Source organism: Candoia aspera, chromosome 1 (genome assembly GCF_035149785.1).
Source record: "Candoia aspera isolate rCanAsp1 chromosome 1, rCanAsp1.hap2, whole genome shotgun sequence".
In the NCBI taxonomy this organism is placed as follows: Eukaryota; Metazoa; Chordata; class Lepidosauria; order Squamata; family Boidae; genus Candoia; species Candoia aspera.
The window spans coordinates 308,345,565-308,370,271 of record NC_086153.1 but is presented as its reverse complement, the minus strand read 5'-3'; the positions used below and the strand labels follow the sequence as shown (position 1 = coordinate 308,370,271).

At 38.6% G+C, this 24,707-nt stretch overlaps 1 protein-coding gene across 1 annotated transcript in view; it reads right to left on the bottom strand.

The window, feature by feature from the left end:
- AK7 (adenylate kinase 7) overlaps positions 1 to 23,600 on the bottom strand; it is a 43,728-nt gene extending 20,128 nt beyond the window's left edge. Inside the window, exons 1-12 of the mRNA XM_063290291.1 lie at positions 23,484 to 23,600; positions 20,769 to 20,954; positions 17,166 to 17,274; positions 16,005 to 16,099; positions 11,526 to 11,636; positions 10,430 to 10,513; positions 9,247 to 9,335; positions 8,501 to 8,591; positions 5,091 to 5,168; positions 3,487 to 3,636; positions 2,179 to 2,307; positions 423 to 570 (exon numbers count right to left, since the gene is read on the bottom strand). Of these exons, the coding sequence (XP_063146361.1) occupies positions 423 to 570; positions 2,179 to 2,307; positions 3,487 to 3,636; positions 5,091 to 5,168; positions 8,501 to 8,591; positions 9,247 to 9,335; positions 10,430 to 10,513; positions 11,526 to 11,636; positions 16,005 to 16,099; positions 17,166 to 17,274; positions 20,769 to 20,954; positions 23,484 to 23,588 (1,375 nt within the window). The 5' untranslated portion in view covers positions 23,589 to 23,600. The remainder of the gene's footprint in view (positions 1 to 422; positions 571 to 2,178; positions 2,308 to 3,486; positions 3,637 to 5,090; positions 5,169 to 8,500; positions 8,592 to 9,246; positions 9,336 to 10,429; positions 10,514 to 11,525; positions 11,637 to 16,004; positions 16,100 to 17,165; positions 17,275 to 20,768; positions 20,955 to 23,483) is intronic.
- Between the last annotated feature and the right edge of the window lie 1,107 nt (positions 23,601 to 24,707).

Sequence of the window (24,707 nt, the reverse complement as noted above, 5' to 3'; positions counted from 1 at the left end):
TGGCTAGACTTTTGTAGCCAAGATCTGTTGGCCTGCCCATCACAACAATATTAGTTCCAGGTATTTCAATCATTTCTTTCCTAGTCAACATTTCTTATTCATATTTTATATCATGTTTATATCCCAATTTTCCTCTGAAGAGTTCACAATAATCTCAATGAGATTGGTGAGGGGAGATGATGATTGGATTCATGTATCATGTAATGGCATGGTAAATTGAATCAATCACAAACGGATGAGATTGCAAAATATTCAAAGCTATAAATCATGATTTGTAAACCATAAAGTATAGGTCTACACAAAATCAATGAAACCAGCTTACAGTTTCATATTTTTGTGAATCCAGTCAAGAGAGTTGAATGGAAGAAACACTGCATCCACTCTTCAAGTCTTGCTAATTTTTCACTGGTGATGAGCTTTACCTGCATTTTGCTCCATGTTTTCTTTAACTGCCTCTAACAATTCTTGTGCTTCTTCTATATTATCTCCTTCCTCCTCCTCCTCCTCCTCCTCTTCCTCCTCCTCTTCCTCCACAGACTCTGCTGCCTCTTGAGGAGCAACTACTGTCTCCTAGGTAGTTAAAATTAAAATAAAATGCCAAGAAAATTTGGACTAAATTTTGGTTCAATTGTGGAACATTAAAGCAACTTCACCCTGTTGTTTGTACATTCTAGGATCTATTTGAGTGAAGGATGCAAGAGACATTGTAAGAAGTGTTGTATTTAATGAATTTAGCTTTTAAAATGATATATCCTTCTGAAAATATTCCAGTTTGTCTCTTCATCATCGTAATGTATTGTGGCATGTTGTCTTTGGATGCATCTATGTGGAAACAGAAATTGCCCAATAATTTACTACTAAATATGTCATTAAGAATACTTGATAACCCTAAGCAATTATCCTTTACTTCATTATTACTCCTAAGATCTGCAGTCTGGACAAATTTTAGTTTTGGCATTCTTGATGTAATTAGATCTTAAAAATAATCCAGCAGTTTAGCAAGTCAATATTTTTCTTCTCATTCAGTATATCACACTTTTCCCAGATATTTAAGTTTGCAATTTTTTACCCATAACTGGAAGCAAATTCTATTGTTCTAAGGAGTACATCTTAAAACTGATATTCTGCTGGCACTCTACAATTACTCCTCCCCTCATGCCTTTTTCCCTACTTAAATTTCACTCCAGTTTTTTAAACTAACATTTCACCTAATCTCAAATATACTTTCTCAGAAATAACCCTGCATTCAGTGGGAGTTATCACCATGGTTTGCAAAATACTCTTAGGCAGCTAGTCAGATTGACAAGAGGAATATAAACTGCTATTTTACCCTGAACAGTTTACACACCAAATAAAGTAATAAGGTTGTTTTTTTTTAAGTTATCCCAAGGACCACTGAACAACTAATCCATATAAACACTTCCCTTGCAAGAAGAATCAAAATCGAACGTACCAGATCCTCCCCTCCCCCAAAGGTTTGTTGAAAAAGCTAGGCTTTAATTCCTTAATTGCAAAGAGTTAACTAACTTTAGTTGTACAATTACACTCTTGGGTACTACCAAAACCTCTCCATCCAAATTCAAGGCTGAGTCTAAAAGCATCCCCAAACTGCAAACCTAAATCTTCATTAGAAATGCGATACTATCAAAGAAAATTCGAATTCCTATTTCCTGATTGGTTTTGCAACCTGAACTGAGAACCAATTGTTATGTCTATATTGTCCTTATCCAGTCCATGTTCATACAACTGATTTAGACTTTGTACAAATCCAACTTTGGATGATTATACCAATAAACTTTAAACTGATCTTTAAACTTTAAACTGGATCTCTGTGTTAAATTTAAAGAAACATTTAAGATCTATTATCGAATTAATGAACACAGAACTGTACATATGCTGAAATACAATATTTAACAATAGAACTGTAAATATTCAAATTTTTCTATTGAAAATTGAGAAGTGGGGAATGGAATGAACTTCAGTTATAAAGCACATGCTTTGCAGGCAAAAGGAATTACTTCAGACATCTTGACTGAAAGATAAATGTATAATCTGGCAACATACAATGCAGTACATGTTTATTCTTACATCTATTGATGCTGACTTTTTATTCTATTCACACTTTTATAATAGCATCTAGAATAATGAAACAGCCCACAACATCAGTGATATGCTTACCAGATTTTCAATGGCTTTAATGATCACTTCCTTTATTTTAATGTGGTGCACTTTGTAATATTTGCATAGCTCTTCTGCAATAGAAGTTTTCCCTACTCCAGGAGGTCCAAGTATACACATTTTAACTGGCTAAAAGAGAGAGGATTTCAAAATGCGTATTTATTAATTATTCTTTGTGCATCATGACCAAAATGAATACAGGAAGGATACAATCTTTTACTCAAGTTCCAGTGGCTGAAGATTTACAGGGTTTAGAACAGTGTCTCTCAACCCTGACAACTTTTAAGATGTGAGGAGTTAAACTCCCAGAATTTCCCAGCCAGCCATCCTCCTGGGGAATTCTGGGAGTTGAAGTCCACACATCTTAAAATTGCCAAGGTTGAGAAATACTGGTTTAGAAGAATTCTGTGTTGGTGGACTGCTAGGCTTGTTGCCATTGTAACAAACTGGCTGGCAGAACACTGCCGCTGTAGTTGTTCTGCCAATTAAGATGTTGGGGCAGAATGATTAAAACATGGCAATCATGAACAGGATGAAGGGAATTGCAAAGGAGACCACCATTATAGCACCTTATATAATCTCATCAAGCCATGGGATGCTCCTCAAATAGCACAAATTCACACCTACCCAAAGTGGGGAAATAGTCCTATCCATGCTAACTAGTCCATCCATTGCTGTAAGACAGCATAGGATATAGTATAACTGAGGGATGGATAACTTCTGCCCTAGGGCCACATGTACCTCAAGTTCTGTTTTTGCAGCCCTTGGAAGACTTTCTAACAATGATTGCTGAAACCAATAACATGTTTTTTTTTACCACTGGAGGTGGGAAACAGGAAAGCTGCAGTGTTAGCCTTAGAACCAGGTTATCATGGTTAAAAGAAAAAAAAAATCAATCCTAACCAGCCCCACCCACATGTGAGGGGTCCCACTCAATTTCTGCTGATAAATAAAAGTTGCCTGTCTCTGACATAGTTGAACAATCATATAGTCAGAATCCACATCATAGGATTATATTTTTATGATCCAAGATTAGATAAAAGTATAACCAAAACAGAGAATTTTAGTCAACAGAAGATGGGGAGAAAGGGTACTTTACATAAAAAGAGAAGTCTTATTGCAGATAGAAAGTACTTAAGTACACAATTTAAATCAAAACCAAGGATTAAAAGAAAGATTTTTAAAAGGCAACAATGATACAAGGTACAACTGTTCCAATTGTCTCCCCTATTTACATAACCTTTGATACCTGTGGAAATATGACAAACTCAATTTACAGCTGCAAGTATACATTTCCATTATTTTTACCAATAATCCTCGTGTTTGTTTATACTCATTGACAACTTGTTCAATATTCTCTACTATCCCTCCTTGAGCAACCCATTTTATGTTGAAATTCTCCTTCAAGAATACAGCTTCCATTCGTAGATTCACAAATAATTCATCCAAATGCGTTTGCTGAAGGAAGTGCAAGAAATTGTTATTAACAGTATTTATAAACTGCCCTTCTGCATAGCATAAAGTAGCTGCATGCTTAATAACAAAAAATAAATTTTAAAATGCAAATGTATAACAAAAAAGGGTAAAACAACAGTTTTCTAAATGCTTAATGAATTATAAATATCTTAATCTGGGAATCAGGGAAAAAATCATGAGCTTTCTCCAGAGTACTACTGAGGAAGTCCTACTATGTGCAGATGTCTCTTTCTTCACAGTGGGATGGAACCTAAGCAAGACGCCAGAGGCAGATCTTAAACTCAGGGCAGCATGAAATAGTGAATAATATAGAAAACAATAATTGCTTCCGATATTTGGGATTCAGAATTTGGGCTAAAGTATATGGATTTTTAAAAAGGAGCTTTAACTGAACCCAGTGAATGTTTCACAGTGCGGTATTTTCTCTGCAGCTCATATTAGTCAAGCAATGTTATTAATTATACTAGTTTAAGCTTACAAACCATGTCTACATGCATACATTCATTTTGGTTTTTTGACAACAATACAGAATGGTTTTTCATATTCCCAATCTACCCTATAGCCCTGGAAACTCCTGATGTTCCCCCCTACCCCACTGAATAATTTAAAACTAATCTAGAGACCCACAAGAGTCTGCTGGGAACTGCCACCTGCTGCGACAAAACCCATTACAATATACCAACATGAAAGTTACCAAGGCACATGACTGATAATTAAGTTTACCTTTTGGGGTTTGTAATAAATGAAGAAATGGAATATTAGTATAAAAAGTGGAAAGTGTTGCTTATACATTTAACTGATTCCTCACATTCTCTCAGATTGATCCCCCTTTTTTCCCTTTCTCCTTTCCTGTTGGTTAGAAGTTTGAGCTGTTGACCACACTGGATACCCTAAGAGGCAGCAAATCTTATTTTTAAATGGCAATATACTTTTTCTTTTCCTATCATTGTAAATATCAGTTTTAATCCTTCCGTCTTGATCAATCTCTGCCCAAAGCTGCTAAATGACATGGGAAGGAAGCTGCAACCAGTTGAACTTTATTTATTTATTTATTTATTTATTTATCAAATGTACAAGGTCACCCAACTCCATGACGATTCTTGGCAGCATAAAGTATTAAAAACAGATTGAAATACATATGCAATGAGAAAAAATATGATGAATATCCAGAATAGAACAACAATAGAGTCTCTCCTTGTGGGGGGAGATGGGTGGTGATAAAAAATTGATAAATAAATAAACAAACAAATAAATAAATAACACCTGACCTGACATAACACCATTCCCACAAGTGGCCTACCACCCAACGTAGCCCAAGGTTTTAAGGGCTTATTTAAATGAAGTCAATGTACGGGCAATATGAATCCCTTCTTCAACATGATCTATTGTTAGATATTATCCTTTCTGGTGGAAAATATTCAGAAAGATAGAAGTACCGTTAATTCTTTGTTTAGGAAAGCATTTTCTCTTGGAATCTTCTGTATTTTTCCTGGACCGACATTTTTGCTGATGCACTTATAGAGAAAAACAACAGCTGAGTTTTAAATGTACCACTAATAAACAATCTTATAGAAAAAAAACCCCAAGCATTGTTTATTAACTTTTAAGTCATAAAATTATAACATTAACACTAAATATTGAATCAATGGGGTTAAAAAACAAAGCATAATCCACCAAAAATGATTGTTTGCTCAGTGCTATCCCTGCAATTCCATACAGAACTGCTGCAGATTGTAGAAGCTGCCACCATAAACTAAGCAATTTCTTTGTAATCAATGTTTTATTATGCAGAAATAAATTAGATTTATATAGTAAAATTCTACATTTTTAGTTGGAAATGTGATTCAGAGGCATCCCTAAATTGTATATCTGCTTTTTTGACAGACATAACTTCATTCAGAAGATTAATCGTCTTTCTAGGATCATGATCCTGTGACAATAAGCATCTATTTCTTGTTTGGTTTCAATTTTAATGTATTCTTCTTTTTTTAATCTATTACCCATTTTAGGCAGGGATTCTGGGAAGGTACACTATTATTTGTAGGAATTACACACAACTAGACTTGGGTATCCTCAGCATAGTGTTAACATCCAGCTCCAAATCTCCTGAAGTTCATTTCCAGGATTCTTATGAAGATACAGTACTAAAAAGCATCAGAGACAGATTGAAACTCAAGAAGAATGTCATATAATAGATCCCCTTTCAAGAAATAAATGTCTCAGAATTGTACTACTGGAACTTATTTGATAGAAATAGAACCATTGGAAAGCAATGTCTTCTAAAGTCGCAGTGGTTGATAGTAGTGAAAGCCACTGAGAGGTCAAAAAGAGGTCACACACCTTCTGCCTAAGCAAAGCTCATCCATCAGGCCCAGCAAATAAGACTCTACCCTATAAACAGTTTTAAAGCCGGTTTAAAATGGGTTAAGTTTTAACGATTACTGTTTTTAATGCTTAATTGATTAACTTATTGTAAACCACTCAGAGTCCCTCTTTGGGGGGAGATGGGCGGTAGCAAAAAATTTGAGAAATAAAAATAAATAAATCAGTATTCAGCAGCTCCAATCAGGTAATACTCAAGGAACCTTACACATCTAATAGTACACATTTATAAATCCAAATCCCACACTATCAAAGAAATCTTAACTCTCTGACCATTGGATACTACCTGATTGTGCTTCCTTTCAGCTCACCAGTCCCAGGGTAACTGGCAGTTGATGTAGATATTATTTTTTTTAACAGGGAGGAACCAAGCTCAAGCTTAATCAAGGAGGTTATTCCTTCTTCATTTGCTTACTGAAATTAGCTTGCCCATACCATGATCTGGGGGCGGAGGTGGAGTTGGAAGGGTTAAATGCAACCTCCCAGTGGTCCTGGTTCCTCTGATAGTAGCAGAAGCCAGAGCGTTCTCCCCTTTAGCTCTATAAATCACACATTTATGTTACAGTAATTTCATTTGTCTTCTGTATGCCACATCTTTTTATTTGTATTTAGAATAAAGATTATAAAAATGTGTTGCATACAAGGATTTCCAGTGGGGACATGGCAGACTGAACAGCTGTGCCTGTGGGCTTAGAGGGCAGAACTGACAACACAGCAGTTTTTTCAGGCTCAGGCAGGTTTTTCCAGGAGCGTTTTTCCAGAAGAAGGAAAACACCTGGAATTACCCCATTTGTCCTCTGGTCAGCTGCTTGCAGCCAGAAGATCACAAACAGCATTTACGCTCAACTGGTAAGAGCTAGCCGGGAGGCTGGGATGTCACCATTTCCAAGCTGCGCTGTAGACTTAAAGGGACACTAAGACCGGCCACCCCATTTCTAAATTTCCCAATTTATATTTATTTTATGTATGCGTACCCTAAGAGAGGCTTTCTGCAGCAAGGAGAAGCGGGTTCTCTTGGTGCTTATCGTTATTTTGGGGATCAATTTTTTTAAAAAAAATATTTTCAAGTTTTGGACTTTGTTTTCTATCTAAACATTAAGGAGGATTGAGAGTAAATAATTGTCTCCCCGTTATTATTTTTGTACTAAATTTGAAGATATTAGCATTTTGCTACACGTTGAATTGGCTATTTTGAACTTTCAGTTTTTTGCTTCTACTTTCCCTGGGGAACTGTATGCATATCTCACTTTCGCTTGTGTGAACACATTCCAGAATCCTTTCATATCTTCAACTTTCACTGGTTAAGCTGCTAGGGGGCGCCATAATCTACTCCTTGAGACATAGAGGATTTTAAACAGACTTTCTCTGACTTCCACCAAGATTTTAAACAGATTCTTTCTGATTCCTACCAAGTTTTTATGCAAGGCATTCAGGACATTGTAGAAAATACGTATGAGCTCTAAAATGTGTCATCTGGTTGGGGATGTCATGGATGAAACTGAGGAATTTAACAGCGACAGAAATGTCTCTTCTAAGAGTGAGATCAGGACTTCGGTTGAAATGCTGGATGAAGATTGGAGAATCGAGTTGAAGAAATTAAAGGGAGAGATCGAGTTGCAAGCCATAAGTGAAATTGATCTTCTGGTGGAATGCCATGGAAAAGAAGGGGTTATTATGTATGGGAGGTCTCCTGAAGAGAAGTCAGAGTTTTTGAGGGGAGCTGTTGGGCTGTTCAATTTTTCTAAGAAAAAAGCTCTGTGCACATTATGGGGATATGTAAATGCTCTGGTTTATTTTGAAGTGGGATGAGGGTTTAAGAATATTTATCTGGATTGCTTTTAGGGTTTGGCTGATTTCATTTATCTCTAACGATTTGGATTAAGATTATTAAAGTATAATAAAAAATAATAAATGTCTGGTTTTGGGTTTAATATGATTAAGATTATTAAAGTTGTATTATCAAGTACAATGTCAGACAATTTATATGTTTTTTAATCTGATCTTTATTATAGTAGACAGGAATGTATAGAATAGTAATAGGAAGGAAATAATTAAATAAATGTTGTCTTGGGAGGGAATTGATTAGGAGGTTTATATATACAGTATATATATATTTCTTTTAATATAAGGGAAAGGAGCAACTGTATTTAGTGATTTTTATAACGTGTCAATGGAATGTTTTATAGAAATAATGTGATTTTGGTTTAATATAGAGTAAAGGATTGATTATGGAAAGTTGTTGTATATCCTTGCTGTTAAAAGTTGGAAGTCACCTCTTTTTGTAATTTTGAAAAATTTTCTCTTGCATTTTTACACTTTTTAGTTTTTTTCTTTTTTCCCCCCTTTGTAGTTTTTTGTTTTTCTGTAGCTTTTATCGTTGCTTGAAACTTAATAAATTTCTTATAAAAATGTGTTGCATACTATGAAGATAAATATGACAGTCAAAATTCTTCAATCACTTTACCTTCACAATTTCACCCAGGGTTTGTGTCGATTCATCCACTGCAAGTAAGTAATTAGTCCTTGGTCTATGATCTGCTACATTCTGCAAGACTCTAATGTCAATGAATAATAGAATATACAGTGAATACATAGTATACAATGAATATATAGAAGTGAGGGAATAATAATTTAGTTACTTCCCCATAATTCCTTAAAAGTTGATTCAGTAGGGTTCGTAGATTCCAAAGAGTAATGATGGAATGGGGGGGGGGGGTCAGGTGAAGTAGAAGCATAGACAAAACATTGTATGGGTTCCCATTATTTCCAGTTCTGAAAACCTCCACTAGACTGTGAATGAAAAGGGCCTTTTCATGAACAGAATGGTTCTCCTATTCACAGAAGGATATCTTTCAAGGATATCTGATCCAATGTCTTTAAGTAACTAGAGATATCCCTTCCATATTAACATTCTATATCTATTGCTTGCAGATGATTACATCAACTATCAATTGCATCAGTTCATGAAAGTTTAGCTCTTGAAGTATTTGGCATTAGGCAACACTGCTTTTCAGGGATGTCTTTAAAATACAGGAATCTGTAAATTAATAAATTAATTTGGAATCCTACAAATAGGCTTAAAGCTGGGTTATATTAACTGATTCTCTTTAATGAACATGAAGGGGGCATGCTATTAGTTTCAATAATACTACAGGGAAGACATCAGCAAAATTCTGAAGTTTTGGGGTATAGGAAAAATAGTATACTTACGCTGCTAAGTCAGTAATGTGAATGGTTGGAACTAAATTTCGTCCATCTCCAAAACATGGTATTACAGGAGTCTCACCAAGCCAAGATAACTGCAAATATTTACAAAGTAACTTAGTATAGTGTCTTTAGTTGTTTTGTATCATTCCCTTAAGATATTAACTTATCAATTAAAGGGGCTAAATTAATTACATGTTCTATAGGATTTGAATTCTACATCTGGTTTAAGGTATTATAAACAGCCATTAAATGACAAGAAATTACAAGTACAAATGGGTAGAGAAAATGCATGATTGCAAAACATATTTTCCAATTAACCTATTCCTTTAATGCAACTTTGTCACACAGCAGAGAATATGTAATGGCATCTCATGCTATGAAAACAGGCTTTTTTGTGGGGGAGAGGTAGATTAGGAGTCATGAGTGGGAACATCTTAGACAAAGAATACAAAACTGTTTTTGGGTTGAAGGCAGCACTTGGTCATTGAATGGCTTTGTGTACTATATTTCAAAAATAGGTAAGCTGAAATAAGAAGGTTGTGCCTAGATAGAAATAAATGTCTTAATCTAGTTAAAACTACATATAATATAATGAATAAATACACTATAATTCAGTGGCCTCTAGGGTTATACTTAATGATTTGGGGGGCCCTGCAGTTTCAGATAATGGACCCCTCCTTTACATGTAGTAGCAGCTGCAGGTTTAAAGAAGCTCCATTAGAAAGCTGTGGTGGGTTTAACTAGTCATTCTAATCTGTTAGGTCTACCCATCATTTTGATTTCCCACAATGCCCTGAAGCATTTGATTTACTAGAGCTAGTTTGGTATAGTACTTAAGGTATTGGACTAGAACTTAACAGGCTGTGAGTTCTAGGCTCCCCTTAGACACTGAAGCCTGCTGGATGACTTTGGGTGAATTATTCTCTTTCAGCTCAACCCACCTCACAGGGTGGTTGCTATCGGAAAAAATAGGGAGCATTATGTACACTGCCTTGAGTTGACAAAATTATGGGGTATAAATAAAATAAATAAATATATACATAAGAGTTGATTCCAGGATCAAATCAACCCTCCATCTAATTCAGTTTCCATTTCTATAGAAGTAATTAATGAACATATTAAATATACTCTTTCTGGATAAGTTATACAATATTAATATTGTAATATTAGTTTTGCAACACATTACCTTAAAAAAGTAGTGGAGAAGTCTTTCTTCAGCTCCATATTGAACACCTGAAGCAACAACATATGTGCCAAATTTGCTTTTGTTCTGAGGAAAAAGATAAAAAGAATGTCTCTATTCAAAGTATTTTAGAAACTTAATCGAGTTCATCTCTACTATAACAACCCATGTATCAAGGCAGAAGAGAATAAATCAGGACAGAAAACTGGATGGAGATAAAACAAAGAGAAGAAGTAACTGGGCAGGGAATAAAAAAAGAGAGAAGCCCTGTTTAGATATTATTTAAAATGTTAAATTTAGTAGGCAGATAGAATCTCCTAAGCAAGGGCTAATTCTCAGACTAATCTTCAAAATAACCAAACCTTTCAGTAGGTATCTGCAAACAATTCCTTTATTTTCAACAATCTCTATTCTTGTTAGCCAATGAAAGGATTCTGCTGTTCCTGCACAGTAATGTTTTTTGGGGCGGGAGGGGGAGACTCTTCATCTTCTTTAGGGGCTCTCAAATTGTTGGTCACAACTTTGCAGGGAGTTGTGAATCCTTTAGAGGGGGCTTGCAAAATTAAATCCTTTGACAGCACTCCTGCCTTGCACTTTGCAAGGACCACTTTAAGAAATTGTGCAAGCACAATGGTAAGTGGATAGTTCTAGTACCAGAAAGGTTGGGAACCATTGTGATATATAGAATAAAATTTAATTATTAAAAGATACATATTCATTTATTGTCTAACCCTAATCCTAGTGAAATCAACAGTTTTATTCATGGAGGTCAAACTCATTTACCATTTTAGGGATCATGGTACTACAAAGTTTGGACCCTTGATTTACCTACAGAAGATGAAATATTTATAGCATTTATTCTTATCTAAGTGAAAGAAACAGAAAGAGCCTCAACAGGCAATAAAATCCTTGGCATTTTATGGGAGAGCGATGAAAAATGCATTTGTTATTCAAGCTGATTCTAATGTGTTACTTCCATGCCTCAGCTTCTTTCATTGTCACACCTGCTTATCAACTTTTGCATAATGAATAAAAAAAACCTGGCTAAATATGTAAGAGTGAGGAAATATGACACAACTTTTTTTGTGTTAGTACTTACTGTTTTCCCAAGTTTGATAATGGTTTTTTCAGCATTGATGTGTTCCATAAAATTAAGATGAGGTTTCCTTCTACGATAGTCTTCTTCTGTAAAAGGTATTTCTGGATCTTCCTGGATAGAAAATATAGGCAGGGGAAAATAGTGAAAATAATGTTCTTAGTATGAACTTTGTAATTGTCCCATGTTTTTAATACATTTCATCTGAAAGCTGTTCAGGTCTCAATGGGAAGGAACAGATTTAAACTTAGTACTGCCAAGATTGGTTATGATTATTTGGGCCCCCTGGATCTGAGGAGTTTCCATCTTCTGTCTTGGATAGGGTTGCACTTCCCCACTTGAGAATGGTGTGTAATCTGGGGGTTGTCCAGGACTCACAGCTCTTCCTCAAAGAGCAGGTGGCAGCTACATCCAGGAGGGCCTTTGTATAGATCCATCTGGTACACCAGTTGTGCTCATTCCTAGACTGCAAGGCCCTTCAGTCACTAATGCCCTAGTCACCTTGTGATTGAACTACTGCAATGTGCTCTACATGGGCTGCCCATAAAGACCACTTGGAAGTTACAGATGGTCCAGAATGTGACAGTGCAGGCAGTCATGGATGTAGTAGGTTTGCCCATGTGTCACCACTGCTTCTCTAGTTGCACTGGTTGCCAGTTAACTTCTGGGTGCTATCAAGGAGCTGGGTATTACCTATAAAGCTCTTCAAGGCATATGGCCTGGCTATTGGAGGGGCTGCTATCTCCAAGTTTTAGCCTGTAAGATCGAGCAGAGTGGGTGCATTCCAGATCCCTTCAATTAAACAGTGTTATCTATTGTGACCTCTTCAGCAAAGGATCGTTACCTTGTTGTCATGGTGCTGGACCTTGAGCACCTCAATGATGCCATGAGCTAAACCATGAAGGGCCACCCAAGATGGGAAGGTCATGACAGAGAGGTCAGACTAAATGCGATCCCTGGGGAAGGTAATGACAACCCACCCCAGTATTCTTGCCCTGAAAACTCAGTGGATCAGTACAACCAGAGATATGTCAGTATACCATCAGAAGATGAGACCCCCAGGTCGGAAGATGGTCAAAATGCTACTGGGGAGGAACAGAGGATGAGTTCAACTAGCCCCAGACGTGATGACGCAGCTAGCTCAAAGCCGAAAGGATGGCTAGCAGCCGACGGTGCTGGTGGTGAACGGCAAATCTGATGTTCTAAGGCTCAACACACCATTGGAACCTGGAATGTAAGATCTATGAGCCAGGGCAAATTGGATGTGGTTATTGGGGAGATGTCAAGATTAAAGATAGACATTTTGGGCATCAGTGAACTGAAATGGACTGGAATGGGCCACTTCACATCAAATGACCACCAGATCTACTACTGTGGACAAGAGGACCACAGAAGAAATGGAGTAGCTTTCATAATTAATAGTAAAGTGGCTAAAGCAGTGCTTGGATACAATCCAAAAAACGACAGAATGATCTCAATTCGAACTCAGGGCAAGCCGTCTAACATCACAGTGATCCAAATATACGCCCCAACCACAGATGCTGAAGAAGCTGAAGTAGAGCAGTTCTATGAGGATCTGCAGCACCTACTGGACGACACGCCTAAAAGAGATGTTATTTTCATCACAGGAGACTGGAATGCTAAGGTGGGCAGTCAAATGACACCTGGAATTACAGGGAAGCATGGCCTGGGAGAACAAAATGAAGCAGGACACAGGCTGATGGAATTTTGCCAAGACAACTCACTCTGCATAACAAACACTCTCTTCCAACAACCTAAGAGACGGCTTTATACATGGACTTCCCCAGATGGACAACACTGAAATCAGATTGACTACATCCTTTGCAGCCAAAGGTGGTGGACATCTATACAGTCGGTAAAAACAAGACCTGGAGCTGACTGTAGTTCAGATCACGAACTTCTTATTGCACAATTTAGGATCAGACTAAAGAGATTAGGGAAGACCCACAGATCAGCTAGATATGAGCTCACTAATATTCCTAAGGAATATGCAGTGGAGGTGAAGAATCGATTTAAGGGACTGAACTTAGTAGATAGGGTCCCGGAAGAACTACGGACAGAAGTTCGCAACATTGTCCAGGAGGCGGCAACAAAATACATCCCAAAGAAAGAGAAAACCAAGAAGGCAAAATGGCTGTCTGCTGAGACACTAGAAGTAGCCCAAGAAAGAAGGAAAGCAAAAGGCAACAGTAATAGGGGGAGATATGCCCAATTAAATGCAAAATTCCAGAGGTTATCCAGAAGAGATAAGGAATTATTTTTAAACAAGCAATGCGCGGAAGTGGAAGAAGACAATAGAATAGGAAGGACAAGAGACCTCTTCCAGAAAATTAGAAACATCGGAGGTAAATTCCAGGCCAAAATGGGTGTGATCAAAAACAAAGATGGCAAGGGCCTAACAGAAGAAGAAGAGATCAAGAAAAGGTGGCAAGAATATACAGAAGACCTGTATAGGAAGGATAACAATATCGGGGATAGCTTTGACGGTGTGGTCAGGGAGCTAGAGCCAGACATCCTGAAGAGTGAGGTTGAATGGGCCTTAAGAAGCATTGCTAATAACAAGGCAGCAGGAGACGACGGCATCCCAGCTGAACTGTTCAAAATCTTGCAAGATGATGCTGTCAAGGTAATGCATGCTATATGCCAGCAAATTTGGAAAACACAAGAATGGCCATCAGATTGGAAAAAATCAACTTATATCCCCATACCAAAAAAGGGAAACACTAAAGAATGTTCAAACTATCGAACAGTGGCACTCATTTCACATGCCAGTAGGGCAATGCTCAAGATCCTGCAAGGTAGACTTCAGCAATTCATGGAGCGAGAATTGCCAGATGTACAAGCTGGGTTTAGAAAAGGCAGAGGAACTAGGGACCAAATTGCCAATATCCACTGGATAATGGAAAAAGCCAGGGAGTTTCAGAAAAACATCTATTTCTGTTTTAATGACCATTCTAAAGCCTTTGACTGTGTGAACCATAACAAATTGTGGCAAGTTCTTAGTGGTATGGGGATACAAGTCATCTTGTATGCCTCCTGAAGAATCTGTATAACGACCAAGTAGCAACAGTAAGAACAGACCATGGAACAACGGACTGGTTTAAGATTGGGAAAGTAGTATGGCAGGGCTATATACTCTCACCCTACCTATTCAACTTGTATGCAGAACACATCATGCGACATGCTGGGCTCGAGGAATCCAAGGCTGGAGTTAAAATTGCTGGAAGAAACATTAACAATCTCAGATATGCAGATGATACCACTTTGATGGCTGAAAGCAAAGAGGAACTGAGGAGCCTTATGATGAAGGTGAAAGAAGAAAGTGCAAAAGCTGGCTTGCAGCTAAACCTCAAAAAAACCAAGATTATGGCAACCAGCTTGATTGATAACTGGCAAATAGAGGGAGAAAATGTAGAAGCAGTGAAAGACTTTGTATTTCTAGGTGCAAAGATTACTGCAGATGCTGGCTGCAGTCAGGAAATCAGAAGATGCTTAATCCTTGGGAGAAGAGCAATGACAAATCTCAATAAAATAGTTAAGAGCAGAGACATCACACTGACAACAAAGGTCCGCATAGTTAAAGCAATGGTGTTCCCCGTAGTAACATATGGCTGCGAGAGCTGGACCATAAGGAAGGCTGAGAGAAGGAAGATAGATGCTTTGGAACTGTGGTGTTGGAGGAAAATTCTGAGAGTGCCTTGGACTGCAAGAAGATCAAACCAGTCCATCCTCCAGGAAACAAAACCAGACTGCTCACTTGAGGAAATGATATTAAAGGCAAAACTGAAATACTTTGGCCACATCATGAGAAGACAGGACACCCTGGAGAAGATGCTGATGCTAGGGAGAGTGGAAGGCAAAAGGAAGAGGGGCTGACGAAGGACAAGATGGATGGATGATATTCTAGAGGTGATGGACTCATCCCTGGGGGAGCTGGGGGTGTTGATGACCGACAGGAAGCTCTGGCGTGGGCTGGTCCATGAAGTCACAAAGAGTCGGAAGTGACTAAATGAATAAACAACAACATTGTGACCTAGGTAGTATGCCTTCTCTATTGTGCCTCCTGACCTCTAGAACAGCATCCCTGCAGAGATCTGTATGGCTCTCACCTTATGATATTCTGAAAATCTTTGAGAACTTGGCTTTGTTTCTAAGCCTGGGGGTAGAGTTGTCGCTGAACCCCTGCCTTTTTTTTTCCCTTTGGGATTTTTTGTTGTTGTTTTTTCTGGAGATTCATGATCTTTCACATTTTGTTGTTGTTACTTTTAAAATCTAAGCCACCCAGAGTCTTCTGGAGTTGGCTGGTCTCTAAATTTAATTAAATAAATGAATAAATCTTCCCATTAACTGAAATACGGTATGAAATAGCAATAATTAATCTCGGTTTTCATGCTATTAAAAATGATTCAGTAAAATTAACTATATTGTATTATTTATTTGTTTGCTTCTCCCATCACTCACCGGATCAAGAGGCTTGCTTCGTGCCCATGTCATTATTGTTGATAGAAGAATGAACAATTTCTGCTTTTCAAAGTTTTTTGATTCTGCATGTAATGCTGAATAATTATAGTGTATAGGTTAATATAATTTTTTAAATTTATTCCTTATCACAAATGTTGAGGGCTTTATCTTTCCCCAGTACTACACACAGACTAGCAGTACCAAGTAACGTGTTGCCAAATTCCTATAATGCCCACCCAACACCAGTTGGTGGGGTTGATGTAGCTATATAGTCTATATGGAGAGTGCCTAATTGGAGAAGATAGAAATCAAATATCTTAATGCATTCACAAAGACTGATACACACGTATCAGAATTTCACACTTTTTCATTGCCTCTCCTTGACTGCTTTCTGCTGATATGATTACCCAGGATAATTTTGAAACTGACATCATCAGGAAGACTCATCACTCAAGTAGTGTATGATTATACCACGCAGGTGATCCTCTATTGCATCACTAGGAGCATGTACCATACCTTCCAGTTTAGGCATTATGATAAGCACTGCTAGAGTTCGCTTGTGCTCTTGGACAGGCCATTAATCCAGCCTTGTCACTGGATGAATATTCACTCGGTTTTAAGAGGGTGTAAATTCAGCACAGGGACGCGGTGGCACTGCGGGTTAAACCGCTGAGCTGCCGATCGGAAGGTCGGCGGTTCGAAACCGCGTGGCGGGGTGAGCTCCCGTTGCTCGTCCCAGCTCCTGCACACCAAGCAGTTCGAAAACATGCAAATGTGAGTAGATTAATTGGTACCGCTTCGGCGGGAAGGTAACGGCGTTCCGTGAGTCATGCTGGCCACATGACCCGGAAGTGTCCCTAGGGACAACGCCGGCTCTAAGGCTTAGAAACGGAGATGAGCACCGCCCCCTAGAGTCGGACACGACTGGACTTTACGTCAAGGGAAACCTTTACCTTTACCTTAAATACAGCACAAATAAAAAAATAAGGAAAAAGAATAGCACAATATGCCCAAGTCAATTTCTGAAGGATCTGAGAAAATTCTTTACAATTTAATGCTTCATTTGCTGAATGACACTAGATTTACTATCTGCTTCCCAAGGTAGGGCAATACAAGGTTATTTGCATTATCCATACTATTTAAAGAATGAATTTGACTAACCTGTAGCTGCCCAGGTGGCTTCCTCAATTTGTTTTACATCTTCAGTGATGTTATAAATAATGATATCACATTCTAACAGGCGAGCTAGCAACTCATCTTGAGAAGGTGTCTAAAAACAGCAATTTATCTTACGTCATTGTGGGCTTTTTTCCCATTGATATTCAACTCATATAAATCCCTCACTGCCTGGCTGAACTTAGCCACCAAAGATAAAATTTGAGTGCTCTTCAGTGATTTCTCATCAGACCAGTATAATATCAAATGGAGTGCAAAAAGGAAAGCACTGCACAAGTATAGGATGCAGAATATTTAGTTTGGTAACAGTGCATGTATTGCACTGTATATGAATAAGCTGTATATGAATCAGCACCTGCTAAAAAGACATATGATATTTGAACCTGTATTAGTGCAATATAGTTTCCAAATAACAGAAAATAATAGTTCCTTTATGTTTTGCACCAGTAGAACATACTTACAGTATTATGTCTAGTTCTGGACAATACACATTCAGAGCAGAGAAGAGAATTAAGGGTAATATGAGAACTCAAAACAAATTTTACATGATGAGACCAACAGAACTAGCTTTATTTAGCCCTAGGAAAATATGATTGACAGGAGGATGTAATGGGACTTTTTAAGTGCCACATAAATAAGGTTAACACCTGTTCTCTATTGTTCCAAAGGGCAAAACAAAGAATAATGGCCTTAAACTACACAAAGTAGATTCCAATTGGACTTCTGGTAGGGAAATGGCAGACTGAGCAGCTGTGCCTGCAGACTTAGTGGGCGGAGCTGACCACGCGGCAATTTGCAGGGGGCTCAGGCAGGTTTTCCTGTAGCCCAGAAATGGTCTCTGGAAAAAGGAGAACACCTGGAATCATCCCATCTGTCCTTCAGACAGCTGCTTGCAGCCAGATTGCAAACAACATTTCGCATTCAACTGGAAAGAGCTAGCTGGGAAGTGGGGCTGTCATCATTTTCCAAGTCGTGCTGTAGCCTTAAAGGGACACTAAGACCAGCCACCCCATTTCTAAATCACTAAATTTATGTTTTTCTTTAAGTATGTGTAACCTAAGAAAGGCTTTCTACAGCGAGGAGAAGTGAGTTCTCTTGGTGCTTAGCGTTATTTTTGGGATTACTTTTTAAAAAAATCTTTTTTAAGTTTTGGACTTCATTTTCCTTCCAAATATAAAGGAGGATTGAGAGTAAACAATTGTCTTCCTGTTATTATTTTTGTACCGAATTTGAAGATACTAGCATTTTCCTACATGTTGAATCAGCTGATGTGAACCTTCAGCGAATTTCTGTTTCTACTTTCCCTTGGGAACTGTCTGCTTATCTCACTTTCCCTTGTGTAAATACATTCTGGAACTTTTCTGTATCTTCAAATTTCGTTGGTAAAGCTCCTAGGGGGAGTTATAATCTACTGTGTGAAACATGGAAGATTTTAAACAGATTTTTTCTGACTTCCAAGATTTTAAACAGATTTCTTCTGACTTCTACCAAGCTTTTATGCAAGATATTCAGGACATTGTGGAAAATATGAGGTCTAAAATGTGCCATCAGGTTGGGGATACGGTGGATGAAATTGAGCAATTCAACAGTGATAGAAATGTTTCTTCTAAGAGTGAGATTGGGACTTCTATTGAGATGCTGGATGAAGATCGGATAGTGGAGTTGGAAAAATTTAAGGGAGAGATCGTGTCATGAGCACTGATGGTGAGCAGGAGGGGGCCCCTATCCAGTGGGGAAAATGCATGCGTAGTAGTGAGGAGTTGAGCAGCCATTCAAAGAGACACAGAACAGACCAGCCTTGACTTTTGGGGTTTATCTGTCTGGGTTTTCCCACGCTTCTTCAGTTTGTTAGGATTTTCTGTCTAATGTAGCAGTAATAAACACTAGAGACCTATTCCTCGTCTCAGCGTGGTTCCTGACTGTTAGGACAGATAGAGTTGCAAGCAATAAGTGAAACTGGCTTCCTGGTGGAATGCCATGAAAAAGAAGGGGTCATTATGTATGGGAGGTTTTTTGAGGAGAAGCTGGAATTTTTGAGGGGGGCAGTTGGGCTGTTTGATGTTTTCAAGAGAAAAGCTCTGTGCACATTGTAGTAAAGGTAAAGGTAAAGGTTTCCCTTGACGTAAAGTCCAGTCGTGTCCGAGTCTAGGGGGCGGTGCTCATCTCCGTTTCTAAGCCTTAGAGCCGGCGTTGTCCATAGACACTTCCGGGTCATGTGGCCAGCATGACGACACGGAACGCCGTTACCTTCCCGCTGAAGCGGTACCTATTGATCTACTCACATTTGCATGTTTTCGAACTGCTAGGTGAGCAGGAGCTGGGACTAGCAACGGGAGCTCACCCCGCCACGCGGTTTCGAACCGCCAACCTTCCGATCGGCAGCTCAGCGGTTTAACCCGCAGCACCATTGTGGGGATATGTAAATGCTCTGGTTTATTTTGAAGTGGGATAAGGGTTAAAGAATATTTATCTGGATTGCTTTAAGGGTTTGACTGATGTTATTTGCTTTTAAGGATTTGGATGGTTTTAAGGATTTGATTTAAGCTTACTGTTTTGAATTGTTTTTGTTTTTTGGGTTTATTAAGATTAAGATTGTTAAAACTGTTGTACTATTAACTTAATGGCAGACAATTTATGTGCTTTTTAGTTTGATTTTTATTATAGTAGACAGAAATGTATAGAATAATAGTAGCAAGTGAATAATTAAATAAGTGTTATCTTTTGGGAGGAATTTGTTTAGGAGATCTATGTATTTTTTTTTTCTTTATTTTAATATAAGTGGGGAGTAACTGTACTTAGTGATTTTTATAATATGCTAAAGTGGAATGATTTATAGAAATAATGTGGTTTTGGTTTCATATAATTATGGAAATAATATAGAGATATAGAGATTAATTATGGAATTTTTTGTATATCCTTGCTGTTAAAAGTCAGAAGTCACATCTTTCTGTAATTTTGAAAAAAAAATTCTCTTGTTTTCACACCTTTTTAGTTCTTTTTTGTAGTTTTTTGTTTTTTCGTAGCTTTTATCCTTGTCTTAAAACTTAATAAAATTGCTTTTTAAAAAAGTAGATTCCAGTTGAAAGTTAGGAAAAACTTTCTTACTATTAGAGCAGTTCAGCAGAGGGACTATTCAGAGATCAAGGTGTTGGGTACCTTTTCACTGATGGAGACTATACAGCCATACATATGTGATGCTTACATCTGGAATTCAGCACTGACCAGAGGATATGGACTTTATGGCCAGGTGTCCACTGAAATCAGGAAAAGTTGTCAGAATGATGAAGTATGCCTCAAGACACTGCAACCCAAGCTCTGCCCTGATTTTTATTGACATCATATCTCAGCATGTGCTGTTGCAGTACATATAGAAAAGGGCTGGAGTTTGTGTTATGATATCACAATAAACACTGTCATTTGTTACTCCTTCCCCTGTCCAAGAATGCCTATATATGCAATATGCTACCTTTTGCTGTTTTATTTTGCTACCTTTTGTCAGACCCTGCAATATGAAAAATTCTAAGTGAGTCATATGCACATATAGAATTTTGTAGGATTAGTATTTTATTAAATGAAATGAACACTTACTGTATATGCTTCTATAGCAAAATCTGGTTTTGTATTCTCTGCCTGTGAAAGAGTTCCCACTATTTGATATATTCCTTCCTTTGGTTTAGGGGGCACAGCTTCAACAATTGATTTTCCTTCATCTTCTTCTTCCTCTTCCTCTGCTACTTCTTCCAAGGAGGCTCCAACAACACAACCGGCCAGATACTTACAATGTAAAATAAATAGTAAGGAGGTGAAAGATAATTCAGTATTTATTAGCCATGGTTATTCCTTATTTCGTCTGTCTGGCTGTCTGCCCATCCGTCCATCCATCCATCATCTATCTCAAGGTTGTCATCTAGCAGGACCTAGTTGATGTGTCTCTCAGTAGCAGTCCCTGCCCTGTGGAATACACTCCCCCCTGAGATCAGGCAGGCCTCACCCTTCTAGCCTTCCAGAAAACCTTAAAAGAGCTGTCTCTTCCCCCAAGGAAGGTAAGGTGGTAAAGTTGGAGCCCAGTGATTGTTTTTGCTATTTGGGAATGTAATTTTAGAGTCCCAGGCTCTGTTTCTTGGGGTTTCTTTTTACATATGTTGTTTCTTAGATGTTTTTGGTGTTGTTGCTATGAGCCACCCAGAGTTATGGTATATAAGATGGGCAATGATATAAGTTTTTAAATAAATAAAATCTCTCTTTCTTTCTCTCTCTCTCCCACTTTTCTACCAGGAGATCTAGGCAGCATACTGTATATGAGGAAAAGCAGACAAGAAGCACAATCAGGAGTACAAGCTCTATCTTTATTGAAAGGTTACATAAAAAAAATCTTGCAAGACTCAAAGTATTCCTTTTACTCTCCAGAAACCTAGGAAGGGTCCCTTCTGAAATGTTTCCCACCCTCTCTCCCTCTGTGGATTGAGATATCTTTTACACACTGGTTGTCCAGTCTGCAGCTCTCCCTCCACTCTCCCAAGGTCATTCCCACATACCATTACCTATCTCTATCTATCTATCTATCTATCTATCTATCTATCTATCTATCTATCTATCTATCTATCTATCTATCTTCTAAATATCTATTCAGTCAAATACATAGTAACAAACACACCTAACAAACAACAGAGCATTGTGAAAAGAACAAGCTGTTATGAGCCATGGTCTTATGCACTCCTATTTTCTCTTTTTGCTGTCCTATTCTTGTTCAATAAGAAAAAAAATAAAACTTTCACCCACAATTTGTAACAAGCCCAGCTTCATATTTTGTCCAAATATGAGACATATTTATTTATCAAACTTTTACACTGCCACAATCAATTTTTCTTGGTGGCATACTATACAAAGAATGCAAGATGTTAAAATATCCACAATCTGGTTAAAACCAATCATAATTGCTGCTGCAACTACAGCTTAATCCCCAAATAAGGAGTGTAAAAAACAACCTAAACAGGAATATAACAGTAAAATAAAAATAAAAAATAGAAAGTGGGGAAATAAAAAAAAATGGTGTCATATTCAGAGAATGTCCTCCAAAATAGCTCGGTCTTCAACATTTTCCTAAAAGACAGCAAGGAGTGGGCTAACCTGACCTCAATTGGGAGGCTGTTCCAAAATACTGTAACTGTCACAGAAAATTGGCATCTTCTAATTACATTCTCCCAAACTTCTGAGAAATGTGTAACTATAAATAGCTTCTCCCTAGATGTTCTGATAAGTTGGGCCAATGCTGTTTGGAGTAGACATACTCCAGGCATTGTTTCTGGTGTTTCATTTCCTTGAAGGCCTCAATGAACCAAAGCATCAACCAGAATTGGACCCCAGAAAGAAGACATTTGGAGGCAATAATGCCCAGATCTTGGTTGCCCACCAGAGAGTTGGGAAATTCCCCAAGCAGCCCTTTGAAAATCAATTGGATCCATTAGGGGCCTGGGACAGATCATCTGAATAGGTACCATCACTCCACGGAGGTCACAGGTATAATGGAATGTAAGAATGACCTTGGAAGACAGGGGGAAGAAATGCTGCCTAGGGAACAATCAGATAAAAGGGGGAGGAGCCCGCAACTGAGTAACAGAGGAAGAAACTTAGGAAGGACCCACCCTAACCTGGCAGGTGGTAAAAAGGGACAGCGGGAGATTTATACTTTCAGACTTGCAAGATTCTGTTAATGTGAGATGGGAGCTATATAAATTAAATAAATTAAATAAACAAATACATACAAACATACATACATACATACATAAAGTAGCCTAGCAATAAAGTAGAATAGCTCATCTGGCCGTGTTTCCTGTCTGCTTTACCGGGGAGGGATGACACAGGTGGCCAGCAGTTGCAAATGGATCAGGGTGTGAGCTGAACATGGCAATGAGGTGATGGAAATCCTCTCCAGAACACATCACTGCTCAGAGAAAAAAGCAAAATTTAAAGTATGATTGCTACATGTGTTTACCTGAGACAAACTCATGGAAGGCATGAACTCCCAAGCCTTACTGGAATCAACCTCTAGGGCAGAAAGGTTTAAATTCCCCAACACTGAAAATTCTCTACTGTCAGCCCAAATACCAGCTCCAGGAACTCAGGAAGGAATCCTGTGGGGCAGGAATTGGTACAGCACCAATATCCCAAGCACCCTCCCTACAGACTGGACTCAACTCCATAACTTTGCTGAGATGGGGGTGCATCTGGCGGGTCCGCGGCGTGCTCCAAAGCGGACGACCATCCTCCTTCCCGCTCCCGAGCAGCGCAGCCTTGCGCCCTCACCTTCCCGATGTTGCTGCCGCAGTAGCTGTCCAAGTGGTTAAGAAAGATCCTCTGGCTGCGAATGATCTCTTCAGCCTCAGCCACCGCCTCCTCTTCGTCCGACATGGCTGCAGTTGACAGAGACGCTCGGAGGTTGCTGGGCAACCGAGCCGCGCGCTGGCCTCGGGAAGGGAATGGGGGGAGGAGGAGCGAAAGGGCAAGTAGCGAAAGACAGGGGGGCGGGGCTTTGGACTGAAGGGGAACTTGAGTCTTCCGCTACGCCAGCTTCGGGTGGAGGTCTGCTTGAAAGCAAGTCGGGCCTTCCGAGTTGGGGAACCCGGTGACTGTCAGATCTTGGTGGACCCCGCCGCTCCTCAGTCCCACCCGGAACGTCCAGTGATGGAAGCTGCAGTCCAACCACTCCTGGAGAGCTAAGGGCAGCCTTACTGAAGCACACATTTATCAACCCAAGTTGATTTTGGGCGCTTTTTTTAGCATGTAGGAGAAATAGTGGGATAAATAGTTGGGAGGAAACAAACGGTATTCCTGCTCCTCTTTACAAATTCTCTCGATCTGAAAATTTTAACCTAACCAACCAAACAGCCAACCATTGTGTATACATCTAATCAAAAGCGATGGCTAGGTTTACATATTGCTTTAAATCAGTGTTTCTTAAAGTGTGGTCCTAGGACCCTTGGGGGTCCCACAAGACCCTCTCAGGGGTCCTCAAAATCAAAATTATTTGCCAGCCTATGTTGAAAAATAATACAGTATTAAAATCGCCTCAAACTATCATAAGAAGTGATAGAGGCAGGGAATGCATCAATTTTAATTTTTAAAATGGTAAATATTTATAAATGTAACCCATACAAACAAAAGCTCTATAATTTTTAAAAGTGGGAAAGGGTCCTGACAGGAAAAAGTTTAAAAAACATTGCTCTAAATCATATGATTTGTTTGTCTCTTGGCACAATGTGAGAACCTAGCCATTCCATTTCATAAACTATGGCTTATAGCCAAGCTAACTGCTTGGTTCATGCACATGCTTAAACCAATAGGTAACGTATTTGGTCTGTATCATGCCTTAATCCATCTTGGTAGATATCCTTTAGGTTTATTATTAATATGCAGGAAAAGAAGGGCAGGCACTAAAAAATGGGGAAGTAAAAAAATCCCAAATGCCAGTGAAGGTATGTTATTGTCTAAAAGCCTAATGTGTTTATGACAAAATGCTTTGTCAGGGAT